The sequence below is a fragment of the Sorex fumeus genome, unplaced genomic scaffold (assembly GCF_029834395.1).
Source record: "Sorex fumeus unplaced genomic scaffold, SorFum_2.1 ptg000035l, whole genome shotgun sequence".
NCBI lineage: Eukaryota > Metazoa > Chordata > Mammalia > Eulipotyphla > Soricidae > Sorex > Sorex fumeus.
The window spans coordinates 30699333-30712005 of record NW_026606092.1 but is presented as its reverse complement, the minus strand read 5'-3'; the positions used below and the strand labels follow the sequence as shown (position 1 = coordinate 30712005).

General features: G+C 52.3%; 1 protein-coding gene across 1 annotated transcript in view; it reads right to left on the bottom strand.

Annotated features, from left to right (window-relative positions):
• LCT (lactase) overlaps window positions 1-12673 on the bottom strand; it is a 59222-nt gene that overhangs the window by 18677 nt on the left and 27872 nt on the right. The window contains exons 8-12 of the mRNA XM_056117556.1: window positions 9539-11089; window positions 7102-7370; window positions 5630-5920; window positions 3498-3696; window positions 1050-1249 (exon numbers count right to left, since the gene is read on the bottom strand). Of these exons, the coding sequence (XP_055973531.1) occupies window positions 1050-1249; window positions 3498-3696; window positions 5630-5920; window positions 7102-7370; window positions 9539-11089 (2510 nt within the window). The remainder of the gene's footprint in view (window positions 1-1049; window positions 1250-3497; window positions 3697-5629; window positions 5921-7101; window positions 7371-9538; window positions 11090-12673) is intronic.

The following is a 12673-nucleotide window of genomic DNA, read 5'->3' as shown; positions in this document are numbered from 1 at the left end:
GAGTGAGTCTTCATGCCGCACCCAGGGAAAGGCTGGGCCATGATAAGGATCACCCTGGCAGAGGCTCAGACTGAAATAAGGGTGGAGCCTGTGGTTGGCATTCCTTATGGGTGTCTCTCTTTTCTGAGAGCAAAATTCCATGACCAAAAGATGAATCTCCTTAGTTAAGCTCACAGGATTTGAGAATTAGAATCATGTATAAATTTCAGACTCTTGAGTGCCTAATCTAAAGAGTAGGTGGAAGGAATAAATAAAATTTATTTATAAATGGACGGGGACACAGAGAGGTCAAGGGCAATATTGCAGCCCAGCCCTGTGAGCCACTATATTGCTACCAGAGATTCAAGAGACGCATTTCTATAAGTAGGCTTCAAGCTACTGTTAACTCTGTGGATGCTATTAATATAGTTACTTATATTTAATATTATTTTTAAAATAATCTGTGTTTGGGGTTGGAGCAATTGCACAGCGGGTAGGGCATTTGCCTTGTATGCAGCTGACCCGGGTTCGATTCCCAGCATCCCATCTTGTCCCCTGAGCACTGCCAGGGGTAATTCCTGAGTGGAGAGCCAGGTGTGACCCAAAAAGAAAAAAAAATAAAATAATCTATGTTTACAAGATTTGGGGGTGGGTGTTGTGCTCAGAGTTTGCTCCTGGCTCTGTACTCAGGGTCGCCCCTAGGAGGGCTTGGGTGACTCTATGTGGTACCAGGGATTAAACCTGAATCAACTGTATACAATGCAAGCACTCTACATGCTAGTACTATCACACCAGTCCTACAAAAAAAATTTTTTTTTTAACACTTAAAGGAAAACAACCCCAAAGCCTTTCCCACTAGAGCAAACCTATGAGGTATCAGGCCATCTTCCATAGATGAGTAAACCAATCTACAAAAGAGTGGGACTGTTGTCCCGAGCTCACAAAATCAGGTCAGAGAAAATGAGGGCCACGGTCCTAAATCTTTACTTCACAACCTAATTCTACACCCATCAGGTCACAGAAGAAAGGAAACTGGCCTGCGTGAAGACAACCCCGAAGGAAAAGCAGACCTGAACATATCTCCTGGCCGCCTCCACGTCCTCCTGGTTGGTGGGGTCTCGGGGCTCAGCCCAGTCGCTGTTGATGGTGATGGAGATGATGCCACCTTGAGAGGCACGGTACTTGTCATTGTACAGGTGCCAGGTCTCCGCATGAGCCTTGATTAGGTTGTGGCCCACAATGTAGGGGGCAGTAGCAGGTTTGAGGATTCCTGCAAACATACACGGGGGCATCAGTGATGAACCAGCACAGCCCAGAGTAGGCTGTAGGTGCCGCAAAGTGTCAGGGAGGGTCAGAATCTTGGCCTGAGGAAGACGAAAACCAAATCCTGGTCCACTTCGTACTTGTTGGCCATGTAACTTGGGACAAGTAATTCAGTCGTTTCATTTCTTTCCTCTGCCGAGTGGGCAGTAAAAGTTTTTATGAAAAGGAAATAAAATAGGATCAGTGGAGGCCCTTAGCAGTACTGAGTGGGCAGGAAAAACACCGACAAATGTGGGTGTCATTGCCCCTTCCCCCAAGAGTGGCTCAGGCAAAGTACCCAGCACTGTAAGTATCCCAGTTATTGACCTCATGGCATCTCTGGGGGTCCCAGAGCATGGAGCTGATGCAGCTGACAGAGAAATTCCTTGAGAGTGAATGATGAGAGAGAGGCTCCTGGTGTGTGTGTGTGTGTGTGTGTGTGTGTGTTTATATAAGGAAAAGTAAAAGTAAATTATGGGGTGTGTGTGGGGGGGGCGCTCATGTGTGTATGTGTGTGTGTGTGTGTGTGTGTGTGTGTGTGTACCTATGTGCTGCCCCAGGACCGCTGGGAGTTTCCAGCTACTTCTGCTGAAGTGTGTGTTCTGTGGATCTTACCAACCTTTACAAGTAATGCTGAGGAATTAAGTCAACGAACACAAATTCATTCTCATACAGAACCAGAGAAAACCTGGATGGTTCTCAAAAGGCAGGAATAGGTCCACTAAGTCCTTAGATCAAACTTTTGTTACTGGAGGGAGGGGTTGGGCCACACCCAGCAATGCTCAGGGTTGAGCCCTGACTGTGCTCAGGGATCATGCCTGGAAGTATGTGTGGGACCATATGAAATAGTAGAGATTGAGCACAAGCCAGCTGCTTGAAAGGCAAGTGTCTTATACCCTAGAAAGTTTTCTATGGTCAAACATTGGAATGAAAATGTTTTTATGGGACTGGAACAATAGCACAGTGGGTAGGGCATTTACCTTGCATGCGACCGACCTGGGTTCGATTCCCAGCATCCCATATGGTCCCCAAGCAATGCCAGGAGTAATTCCTGAGTGCATGAGCCAGGAGTAACCCCTGTACATCGCCGGGTGTGACCCAAAAAACAAATAAAATAAAATAAAACAAAATAAAGAGTTTTTATGTCTTAGAACATCTATGCCTAACATTCATAATTGCCTCTACAGGGCCACAGCAGAACTTGGGGATGCTCAGGCTGGAGAGATAGTATTGGGGATATGCATACAGGGGGATATCTTGGTCGACCCCAGTTCGATTCCTGGTACCATATACAGTCCTCTAAGCACTACCAGTCAGTGGTCACTCTTGAGCACAGAGCCAGGATTAGCCCTGAGCATCACCCCAGCCCTTTCCCTCCACCCCCCAAAAAAGTGATTGCTCTAGAACTTAGCAGTGAGTGGAATCAAAACTCAAAGCAGCCTCCTCTCAGCTCCTGTCAGGATGAGCTCGGCCAACAGACTCAGTTATTGCAAAGTCAGATGTGGGAGTTGCAGAAAACTGACTGTGGGCCTGTTTGACTGAGGAATGGTCCCTTCCCACATACCTTGTCCACTTCCAACTCAGGGATGTTCCATCTAAGGCAGCTCAGCTGCACAGAGCACAGAAATGAAGTCTTTTGGAGGCACTGACATATGAAGTTCACGGTTTGAAATGAGCCAGAGAGCTCAATGAGCTCAGTGTGTGCTCTGCATGCAGGAACCCTGGTTCGATCCCTGGCACCACATGGGCCCTTGAGCACCACTGGGAGCAGACCTCTGAGCACAGAGCTGGGAGAAGCCCCTAAGCACCTCTCAGGGGTATGGCTGAAAACCCTTCTCCTAGTTATCTTTTTTTGTTGTTGTTAAATGGTGTCAGAAGGAGAAGCATGCCAGCCAGGTTGGTGCAAGAGGCAGAGATGGAAGGGGTGGAGAGATAATACAGAAAAAAGAAAAGGCATGTGTCTTGCTTGTGGCCATTTTTATCCAACCCTGCACCCAATATGGTCCCCAAGCCCTGCCAGGAGTGATTCCTGAGCGCTACCCACTGTGCACAGAGCCAAGAATAAGCTCTGTGCACAGCTGGGTTTGGTCCCTCCATAAAAGAATCATAAAAAAGAGGCAGAGCTTGAGATGTTTTGCCTTGGGGTGTCTGTAGTCTCATTGCCAGCTGGGTCTTAGGCCTCTATAGGGTAGGAGCAGACATGGGGACCCCTTTACCTGGAGCCGCTGTCCCATAGCCATGGCCCTGGTTAGCGATGACAAAGGGCTCGTTCACTGTGATCCAGAACTTGACCTTGTGCCCTAGCCGCTGGAAGAGCACATTGGCATACTCTGTAAACCACTGCACGATGGACTCGTTCTCCCAGCCACCAACGTTCTGCAGCGCCTGGGGCAGGTCCCAGTGATAAATGGTCACCTGCAGAAAGCCAAGTGAGCGGTTCCGTCAGCTCGCTCCTTCTGGGAGGTGGTGTACGCATCAGCTGCTAGGCGGAGCAGGATGAGACAAAAAGGGCTGGAAGTGGCGATGAAACTCCAGAAATTCACACATGAGGATGCCAGAAGCATAAGTCCAGCTCTGCCTGCCCCCGGCTCAGTGCCTTCTACCTCAGGCACGAAAACCTCCACCTTGTGGAGTCCACAGGAGAACACAGGAACCGTGGGGGCTTCAGCGACTGTGCTTTAGTGAGTGTGCAATGGTTAGAGGCAGCAGCGAGAAACACGGGCTTCAGAGAGATTCCAACTGCAGACCCAGGAATTTGTTGTTAATTAGAAACCTTAAGTTCTATGCTCTCTCTGTCGCTGTCTCTGTCTCTGTCTGCCTCTCTATCTCTCTCTGTCTCTCTGTTTCTGTCTGTCTCTATCTCTGTCTCTTTGTCTGTCTCTGTCTTTCTCTCTCTCTCTCTCTCTCTCTCTCTCTCTCTCTCTCTCTCTCTCTCTCTCTCTCATGTGGGGTTTAAAGATGCCACTTGTGGGGAGCATCTAGTGGCCAAGGGCAGCACAACTGGAGAGCTGGTCCAAGAATTGGGTTTTTGAGAGGGGGCCTTGAACAGGAGGGGTCTTGGGATATTCTGGGGCCTTTGGATGGAGGGAAATGGATACTTTGGTGGTGGGTGTGGTGTTGGTTTGTTTTGTTTTAGGTTTTGGTTTGGGGGCCACACCCAGGTACTCAGGGCTCACTCCTGGCTCTGTGCTTGGGGATCACAACTTGTGTGCTCAGGGGACCATACGGACTACCAGGGATCCAACCTGGGTTGGACAGATGCAAGGTAATTGCCCTCCCCACTATATTGCTCCAGCCCCTGGATGTGGTATTGGAAGTACGTTAAGAATTACTGCAAATAGACCACAACACCCAAAAGGAGAGAGAGAACACAAGGGATTGCCCTGCCACAGAGGCAGGGTGGGATGGGGGGGATGGGGGTGGGAGGGATATTATCCATGGTGGTGGGAAATGGGCACTGGTGGAGGGATGGGTATCTGATCATTGTATAATTGAAACCCAAGCACAAAAAATTGTAAATCTACAACTGTACCTCATGGTGTTTCACTAATAATAATAATTAAAAAAAAGAATTACTGCAAATAACAGGACTTCAATGACATTTTCTTTTAAATTATGGTCTTCAGGGACCAGAGCGATAGTACAGTGGAGAGGGCATTTGCCTTGCATGCAGCCGACGCAGGTTCCCATATGCCCCCCCCACCCAAGCACCACCAGATGTGATCCCTGATTGCAAGCCTTCAGCATTGCCAGCTGTGACACTCCCCACCCTAAATTCTGATCTTCAATTATATATATATAGCACAGTGGTAGGGCGTTTGCCTTGCACGCAGCCAACATGGCCGACCCGAATTCGATTCCTCCGCCCCTCTCTGAGAGCCCGGCAAGCTACCGAGAGTATCTTGCCTGCATGGCAGAGCCTGGCAAGCTCCCCGTGACGTATTCGATATGCCAGACACAGTAACAACAAAGTCTCCAATGGAGACGTTACTGGGCCCGCTCGAGCAAATCGACGAACAACGGGAGGGCCTTTACCTTTACCTTTATAAATATATAAACATATTAATATATTATTTATATATAAATCCTGGTTCATTGCTTATCATGCCCCCTACTGATATAAGGCAATAAAGCGGGATATTTCGTGATTGATATATAGGAACTTTCTATGCTATCTTTTTAATCTTTTCTGTAAATCCAAAATTCTCTTAAAAAATGAAGGCTAACTTTTAAAGAGAAAAGGAAATATGAAAGCAGCATTTTGAGTAGACAGTGAATGTGCCCATGTGCAGCTGGCTTGTCCACATGCCCTCAGCCACAGCCTTAAGCCCCCAGCCCCCCTGCACACCTGGGGCTGGATGTTGGCAGCCAACAGCGCATCAATGAGCCGCTCGTAATAGTTGAGTCCGGCTTCGTTGATGTACTTGGTGGTTCCGTCCGGGAGGATGCGAGACCAGGACACAGAGAAGCGATAGTGGGACACACCCAGTCTCTGCAGGGCCATCACGTCCTCCGCGATCTTGTGGTAACTGTCACAGGCCACATCTCCGGTGTCGTCATTCCCAACCTTCAGCGGGGTGTGAGAGAACGTGTCCCAGATACTGAGTCCTTTGCCATCGGCTCTCCATGCACCTTCGACCTCAAGAGGACAAGACATGGACTTGTGAAGTCCCCCAGACATTTCCTCACCAGTGCCTGTCAGTCACCACGGGGGGGGGGGGGGGGGGTCCTAAGTTCAGCAGCCCTCCCTGCCCCCCACCCCCACCACCGTCTCAGCCCCACAGAGTCTGTGAGCACTGCCCCTCAGCATCGTGCTGCTTGCTGCCAAAGCACTTCTGCTCCACTCCCCAGCTCCCACCACCCCTGGTGTGGCTCGCTATCTCCCACCAATGGCTGTCACCGGAGCTTCCAGGGCCCAACCTCACCACAGTTACTCCCAGTGGGAGCAGGAGGGAGGCAGCATCTCACGCGGAACTCTGTCGCTATTTCCATGCCCTCCACCAGGGATTGGGGTGAGACACACCGGGTGATGCTCTAAGATGACTTCTGACTCTGCACTCAGGAATCACTCCTGGTGGGGCTCAGAGGACCATATGGGGTACCCAGGGTTCGAACCTGGGTTGACTGCTTGTAAGGAAAGCGCCCTACCTGCTTACCTATCCTCTGACTCTTTTTATTTTATTTTATTTTATTTTGCTTTTTGCATCACATCCGGCGAGGCTTAGGGGTTCTCCCGGCTCTGTACTCAGGAACTAGCCCTGGTGGTGCTCAGGGGACCATATGGGATGCTGGGAATTGAACCCAGGTTGGTCGCTTACAAGGCAAATGCCTTTCCCGCTATGCTATCACTTCGGCCCCTGGCTCTTGTTTTTTTAAACTTTGCTGAGCAAAAGCAAAGCCATTGCATTTTCTGCATGAGTGAGCCTGCCTCACTAGGCAAGATGAAGGCTGTGACCTCATGTTGCCACATCATTGTAAAAACAAAGCCCAAATCCCCAAACTAGGCCCAAGCTAATGCCAACACAGGCCAACATTCCCGGAAGAGATGAGGTGATAAATAGGGAGGAAATCTCCCGGTTGGCATGTCTTAGCCTGGTACTTTTGCTCAGGCCGTGCCTGGCACATGCCTATCTGTGTCAGGCCCCAGCTGCTCCGCTTGCATGTGGGGTCTGAGCAGCTTGGCTCTCTGGGAAGGGGCCCTTGCGCACCCTCCTTAGGGGCCCTCATTCCTCGCACAGGGCTTTGGGACCCCTAGCTCCTGGGCCCCCACAGCAAAGCCCAGAGCCAAGCACAGGGGCCGCTCGCCCACTCATGCCTCACCTGGTAGGCTGCAGATGCCGCGCTCCAGATGAAGCTTTCGGGGAACGTGCCATAGACGAAGCCATCCTCCTGGGGCAGCGGCATGCCGTTGTTGGTGATGACCTCTGTGTAGTACCTGGTGGAGGCTCTGGCCGTCCGAGGCCTGTTCCTGTCATTGAAGTCCACGTGGTACAGCCCGGACCTGACTGTGTAGCCATCCAGCCACTCGAAGCTGTCCATCAGGGACTGTGCCGAGTACCCGCGGACGTCCACGCCGTCGAGCCTATAGGCTGGGAATGTCCCAGAGGGAGCAGAGAGGAACTTTACAGCAGCAGGGCAGGAATCCAGGCTGCCCAGCCGAGGCCAGACCCGAGGTTGAGGCCAACCCGTGTCTACAGGGTTAGGGATGGACGGGCCAAGCCAGCCGTGTCCAGGAGCCTGCATGTAGAGCAAGTGCTCAGTCACTGAGCTCACTCTCCACACCTGCTCTGACTCTTCTGGTTCGCCCCAGGGCAAGTATCACTGACTTGCAAAATCGAATGTTTTGTTTGTTTGTTTGTTTTTGTTTTGTTTTTTTTTTTGTACAAGGGCTTTGTGTAAAGGAGTGTGCCCAGATGGAAAAGTGTTTGTTTTAGAACTAAAACTGGAACTGAAGTGATAGGATAGCCTCGAAAGTGGCCAACCTGGGTTTGATCCCTGGCATCACATATGTCACTCCAGCCCTGCCAGGAGTAATCTCTGAGCACCACGACGTGTGGTTCAAAAACAAACAAACAAAGTGAAACTACAAAGGCTAGACAAACAGGTTAAGGTTTGGTGCTTCGTTAAGATGTTTGCCTTGAGAGAGAACAAAAGGGAATGCCCTACCACAGAGACAGGATGGGATGGGGGGATGGGGGGTGGGAGGGCTACTGGAATCAGTGGTGGTGGAGAAAATGGGCACTGGTGGAGGGATGGGTACTCGATCATTGTATAACTGAAACCGAAGCACAAAAACTTGTAATGTCCACAACTGTACCTCACGGTGTTTCACTAATAAAAATTAAAAAAAAAAAAAGATGTTTGCCTTGCATACAGGTAACCCTGGTTCTATCCTGGCCACCTCAGACACTGCCAGAGTGAAACACAGAGCCAACGAGATAGTACTGGGGTGGAGGAATATGATTTGCCTGTGACTGGGCCTCGCTGAGTCCCCGGTACCAGATGACCCCAGAGCATTGCTAGGAGCGGTCTTAGAGACCCCTGAGCACTGCCAGTTGTCCAGGCAATGCCCAGAACTACAGGGCCAAGCAGCCCCACATCTTCAGGCCCTTGCATTGAACCATCAGCCTTGTTGGCTGAAAACTGTTGGCAGGGGCCCCTGGGCCTCCTAGGCACCATCTGGGATGTTCCCTCCTTCAATTAAAATGATAAAAAAAAAAATCTAAAACTCGAAGCTAAACACAGAAACGTGAATTAGAGGACCCAAAGCAATAGAATAGCAGGTAGGGCATTTGCCTTGCATTTGCCTGACCCAGGTATGACCTCCAGCACCCCAGATGATTCTCCTGAGCCTGCCAGGAGTGGTCCCTGAGTGCAAAGCTATGAGTAAATCCAAAAAAGAGAGGAAGGAAGGAAGGAAGGAAGGAAGGAAGGAAGGAAGGAAGGAAGGAAGGAAGGAGGAGAAGAGTTTCTTGCTCTGGAAAATATAAGTTCCCTATTGGTAGAAATTTACCTGCTATTGGGGCTGGAGTGATAGCACAGCAGGTAGGGCGTTTGCCTTGCACGCGGCGCGGCTGACCCGGATTCAATTCCCAGCATCCCATATGGTCCCCAAGCACTGCCAGGAGTTAATTCCTGAGTGCATGAGCCAGGAGTAACCCCTGTGCATTGCCGGGTGTAACCCAAAAAAGCCAAAAAAAAAATTTACCTGCTATCTCCCCAACACCTAGAACAGAGATCACCATACACTAGTTGCTCAGTAACAGTGAACAGAAATGTGCTCAGGGCTCCGGGATGGCTCGGGACTCAACACACCTGCCTTGCAAGTGTGAGGCCGTGAGCCTGATGCCTGGTGCCACCCACATGCACCAGGCCTAGTTCTAGTGGCTCTGCCATCTCACATCCGGACACCACAGCTGTGTGTGATCCCGGCACATGACTGAAGTGTGTGGCGGCCCAGAGCCAGCACTCCCCCCCTAGATGGGAGAGCCCCAGGGCTGGGAGTCCGGCCTCCGTGGGCACAGGGGTGAGCACTGCAGCCGGTGAGGGAGGGCACCCCAACTCAAAGCGCACAGTCCCCGGCACGCGCGTATGCAAGCTTCGCAACTAAAGCGTGTGTCCCTCCGCTAGCACCACCCCCCTGGGCAGGGAAGGGGGCAGGAAAGGCAGCGGGTGGGCCCGCATGCACTCTGCCCAACTGCCCAGGCCCTGAGCAGCGAGGCTGGAGACTGGCCCCGGGCGCTCGACGCCCACTCACCCTTCAGAGCCTCGTTGATGTAGGTCTTGTAGTAAAACATCCTGTCGGTGTCCTGCACCTGGGGCTTTGCCAGCCCCACGCCGTTCTCGGTGATGTACACGGGGATGTCCCCGTACTCCTCCCGGATCCAGTTGAGGAGCCTGCGCAGCCCCCAGGCGGCCGCGCGGTCCCGGGCCGTGGCGGGCCACGAGGGGTCCTCCTCCGTGCGCACCTCGGGGTCGTTCTCGTAGGAGGGAGGCCTCAGCGGGGGCGTGCGGTGGCCCACCAGTCTGGTGGCGTAGGTGTTGAGGCAGAGCACATCGGCCGTGGCCCGGATGGAGCGCTGCTCGGCCTGGCTGAAGCTGGGCAGGCGGGAGGCGTCCAGGCCCTGCAGCTCGCTCCTGTTGCCCACGGTCCACTTCATGGCATCGGGGTAGTCGCCGTTGCGGAAGACGGGGTGAGCGAACCAGCCCAGGGAGAACTGCAGCATCCGCTCGGCCGCCTCCACGTCGCGGGGCACCCCCGGGGACCTGGGCTCTGCCCAGTAGGCGCTCAGGCCCAGCGACACCACCCCCTGCTGCGTCCCCCGGTACCTGTCGTCGTAGGTGTGATACGCCCGGGCGTGGGCTTTGATGATAGAGTGGCCGACCTGGTACGGAGTCCAGCCGGGGTTCTTCACGTTCGGGGGGTGAACCCCCGCCCCGTACCCCAGCCAGGCCTGGCTGGTGGGGTCGTTGAAGGTGATCCAGAACTTGACCCTGTCCCCGAAGGTCTGGAAGCAGAAGTCGGCGTAGCTGTTGAACAGATCCACCAAAGCTGGGTTCTCCCAGCCTCCCGCATCCTGCAGGGCCTGGGGCAGGTCCCAGTGGTACAGGGTCACCATGGGGGAGATGTTGCTGGCCACCAGCCCGTTGATGAGCCTGTTGTAGTAGTCCACGCCGGCTCTGTTGATGGAACTGTTTCTGCCCGTGGGGAAGAGGCGAGACCAGGAGAGGGAGAAGCGGTAGGAGGTGACCTTCAGGGCCCGCAGCAGGCTCAGGTCGGCGTCCAGCTGGTGGTAGCTGTCGCAGGCCACGTCTCCCGTGGCGTTGTTCTTCACCTGGCTGCCTGGCGAGTGCGTGAAGGTGTCCCAGATGCTGGGACCCTTGCCGTCGGCGTCCCAGCCACCCTCCACCTGGTAGGCAGAGGAGGATACGCCCCACAGGAAACCATCCCGGAAGGTGCCGTGGTAGAAGAGGTCTCTTTCGAATTTGGGTTGGTTGGAGAACTTTCCCCAGACCGCTTTGGCCTGGGACGGTCCCTGGGATGGGGACGTGAAGGTTCTGGGTTTAGGGAGGACTTTGGCTAGACTGGGTGGTGGCACTCTTTGTACCACCTGGGTGGGGAAACCGTTCTTTTCGATGATGCTGGTGAAAAAGGAGGCAGATTTCCTGGGAGTCCTTGGTCGGCTGCTGTCGGTGAAGTTGACGTGGTACAGGCCAAACCTCTGGCTGTAACCCGGGGGCCCTTCAAAGCCGTCAATGAGGGAACGAGCAATGTAAGAGCGAACATCCACCGAGTCCTCCTTAACAGCTATGGAGAGAGATAAAAATTGAAATTATAGGGGCTGGAGTACAGTGGGTAGGGCATGTGCCTTGCAGGCAGCCGACCCGGGTTCTATTCCCAGCATCCCAAACAGCCCCCTGAGCACTGCCAGGAGTAATTCCTGAGTGCAAAGCCAGGAGTAACCCCTGTGCATCGCTGGGTGTGACCCCAAAAGAAAAGAAAAATTCAAATTATATGCCAGGGAGTTGGTTCAAAGGGTGGCAGGCAAGACGGAGCCTTGGGGTCGATCCTGGCACCTGGCATTCATGGTCCCCTAAGTACTTCCAGGGAGCAGCCTCCCAAGAACTACGCTGGGAGCAGCCCCTGAGCACTTTTGGCTGTGGCCCCAAAACAACTGGGATTATGCTAAACTCTTCAATGTTGCTTTTAATAAGCCGTCTTTCTGTGGGACTAGAGAGATGGAGAGGGGTTAAGGCACTCGCCTTGTGTGTAGTGAACCCTAGTTTAGTCTCTGGTATCACATCAAGCCCCTTAGCACCACCAGCAGCGAGCCCTGAGCACTGAGCCAGAAGTAAGCCCTGAGCATGAGCAGATGTGGCCCCCAAACCAAAACTGAAATGAACAGGAAACTTTAGGAGGTGACTGGGATTTCCCCCCAGAATCTGACTCTTTTTCTCCTCAGAAGGAATAAAAGAAAATTCACAATGCACACAAAGTAGCAGACCACATCTCTGGCCCACAAATCCTGATCCAAAGGAACATCCCTGCCTCACTCAAAACAATTAGTGGGGGGCTGCTGGAGTGATAGTACAGCAGGAAGGGTGTTTGCTTTGCACACAGCTGACCCGGGTTTGATTCCAGGCATCCCATATGGTCCCCCAAGCACCACCAAGAGTAATTCTTGAGTGCAAAAGCAGGAGTAACCCCTGAGCATCACTAGGTGTGACCCAAAAAGAAAAAAAAATCCAATTAGTGGAGAGAATGTGACCCTGTGACCCGTCTACTAGTTTCTGGGTACTTAGTCTTTGGTTCATTCCAGTGCTCAGGGGGTTTCTCCAGTGCAGTGCTCGGAGATCTCTTCTGGAGACCATGCAGTGCTGGGGATCGAACCTGGGCCTCTTGAATGCAAGGCATGTGCTCCAGCCCTCTGACCTCTACCTCCCGCAAACCCAGATCTTCTCAGTTTTATACAGAATACATTAATCAGGTTCTCACTGCACTTTTGCTTTTCCTTGTTTAGGTTTAGCGATATTGAAAAAATGACCACACATTCCATGTTTAAAACATCAAAGAGGAGACACAAAGTCTAAAAACTATTTTCCCTGGTGCCATGGACTGACTGACACCACCACCATTCCTTCAAAACAAGGGGGGGGGGGGGAAAGATATGCTCAGGTCCTAACACCAGAACTAATGAAGAAGCTTTGCAGATATAGCTTTGTTAAGAATCTCAGAGCAGATCATCCTGGAGAAGCGGGGTGTAGCCGCGACCATCCTTAGAAGAAGCAGGAGAAAAAGTCTGTGAGTCTGAGTATGGAGAGATGGGGACACGCCAACAACCCAGGAGACCTACAATGACTAGACTAGCAAAGGCGAGGCAGAATCTCCCCT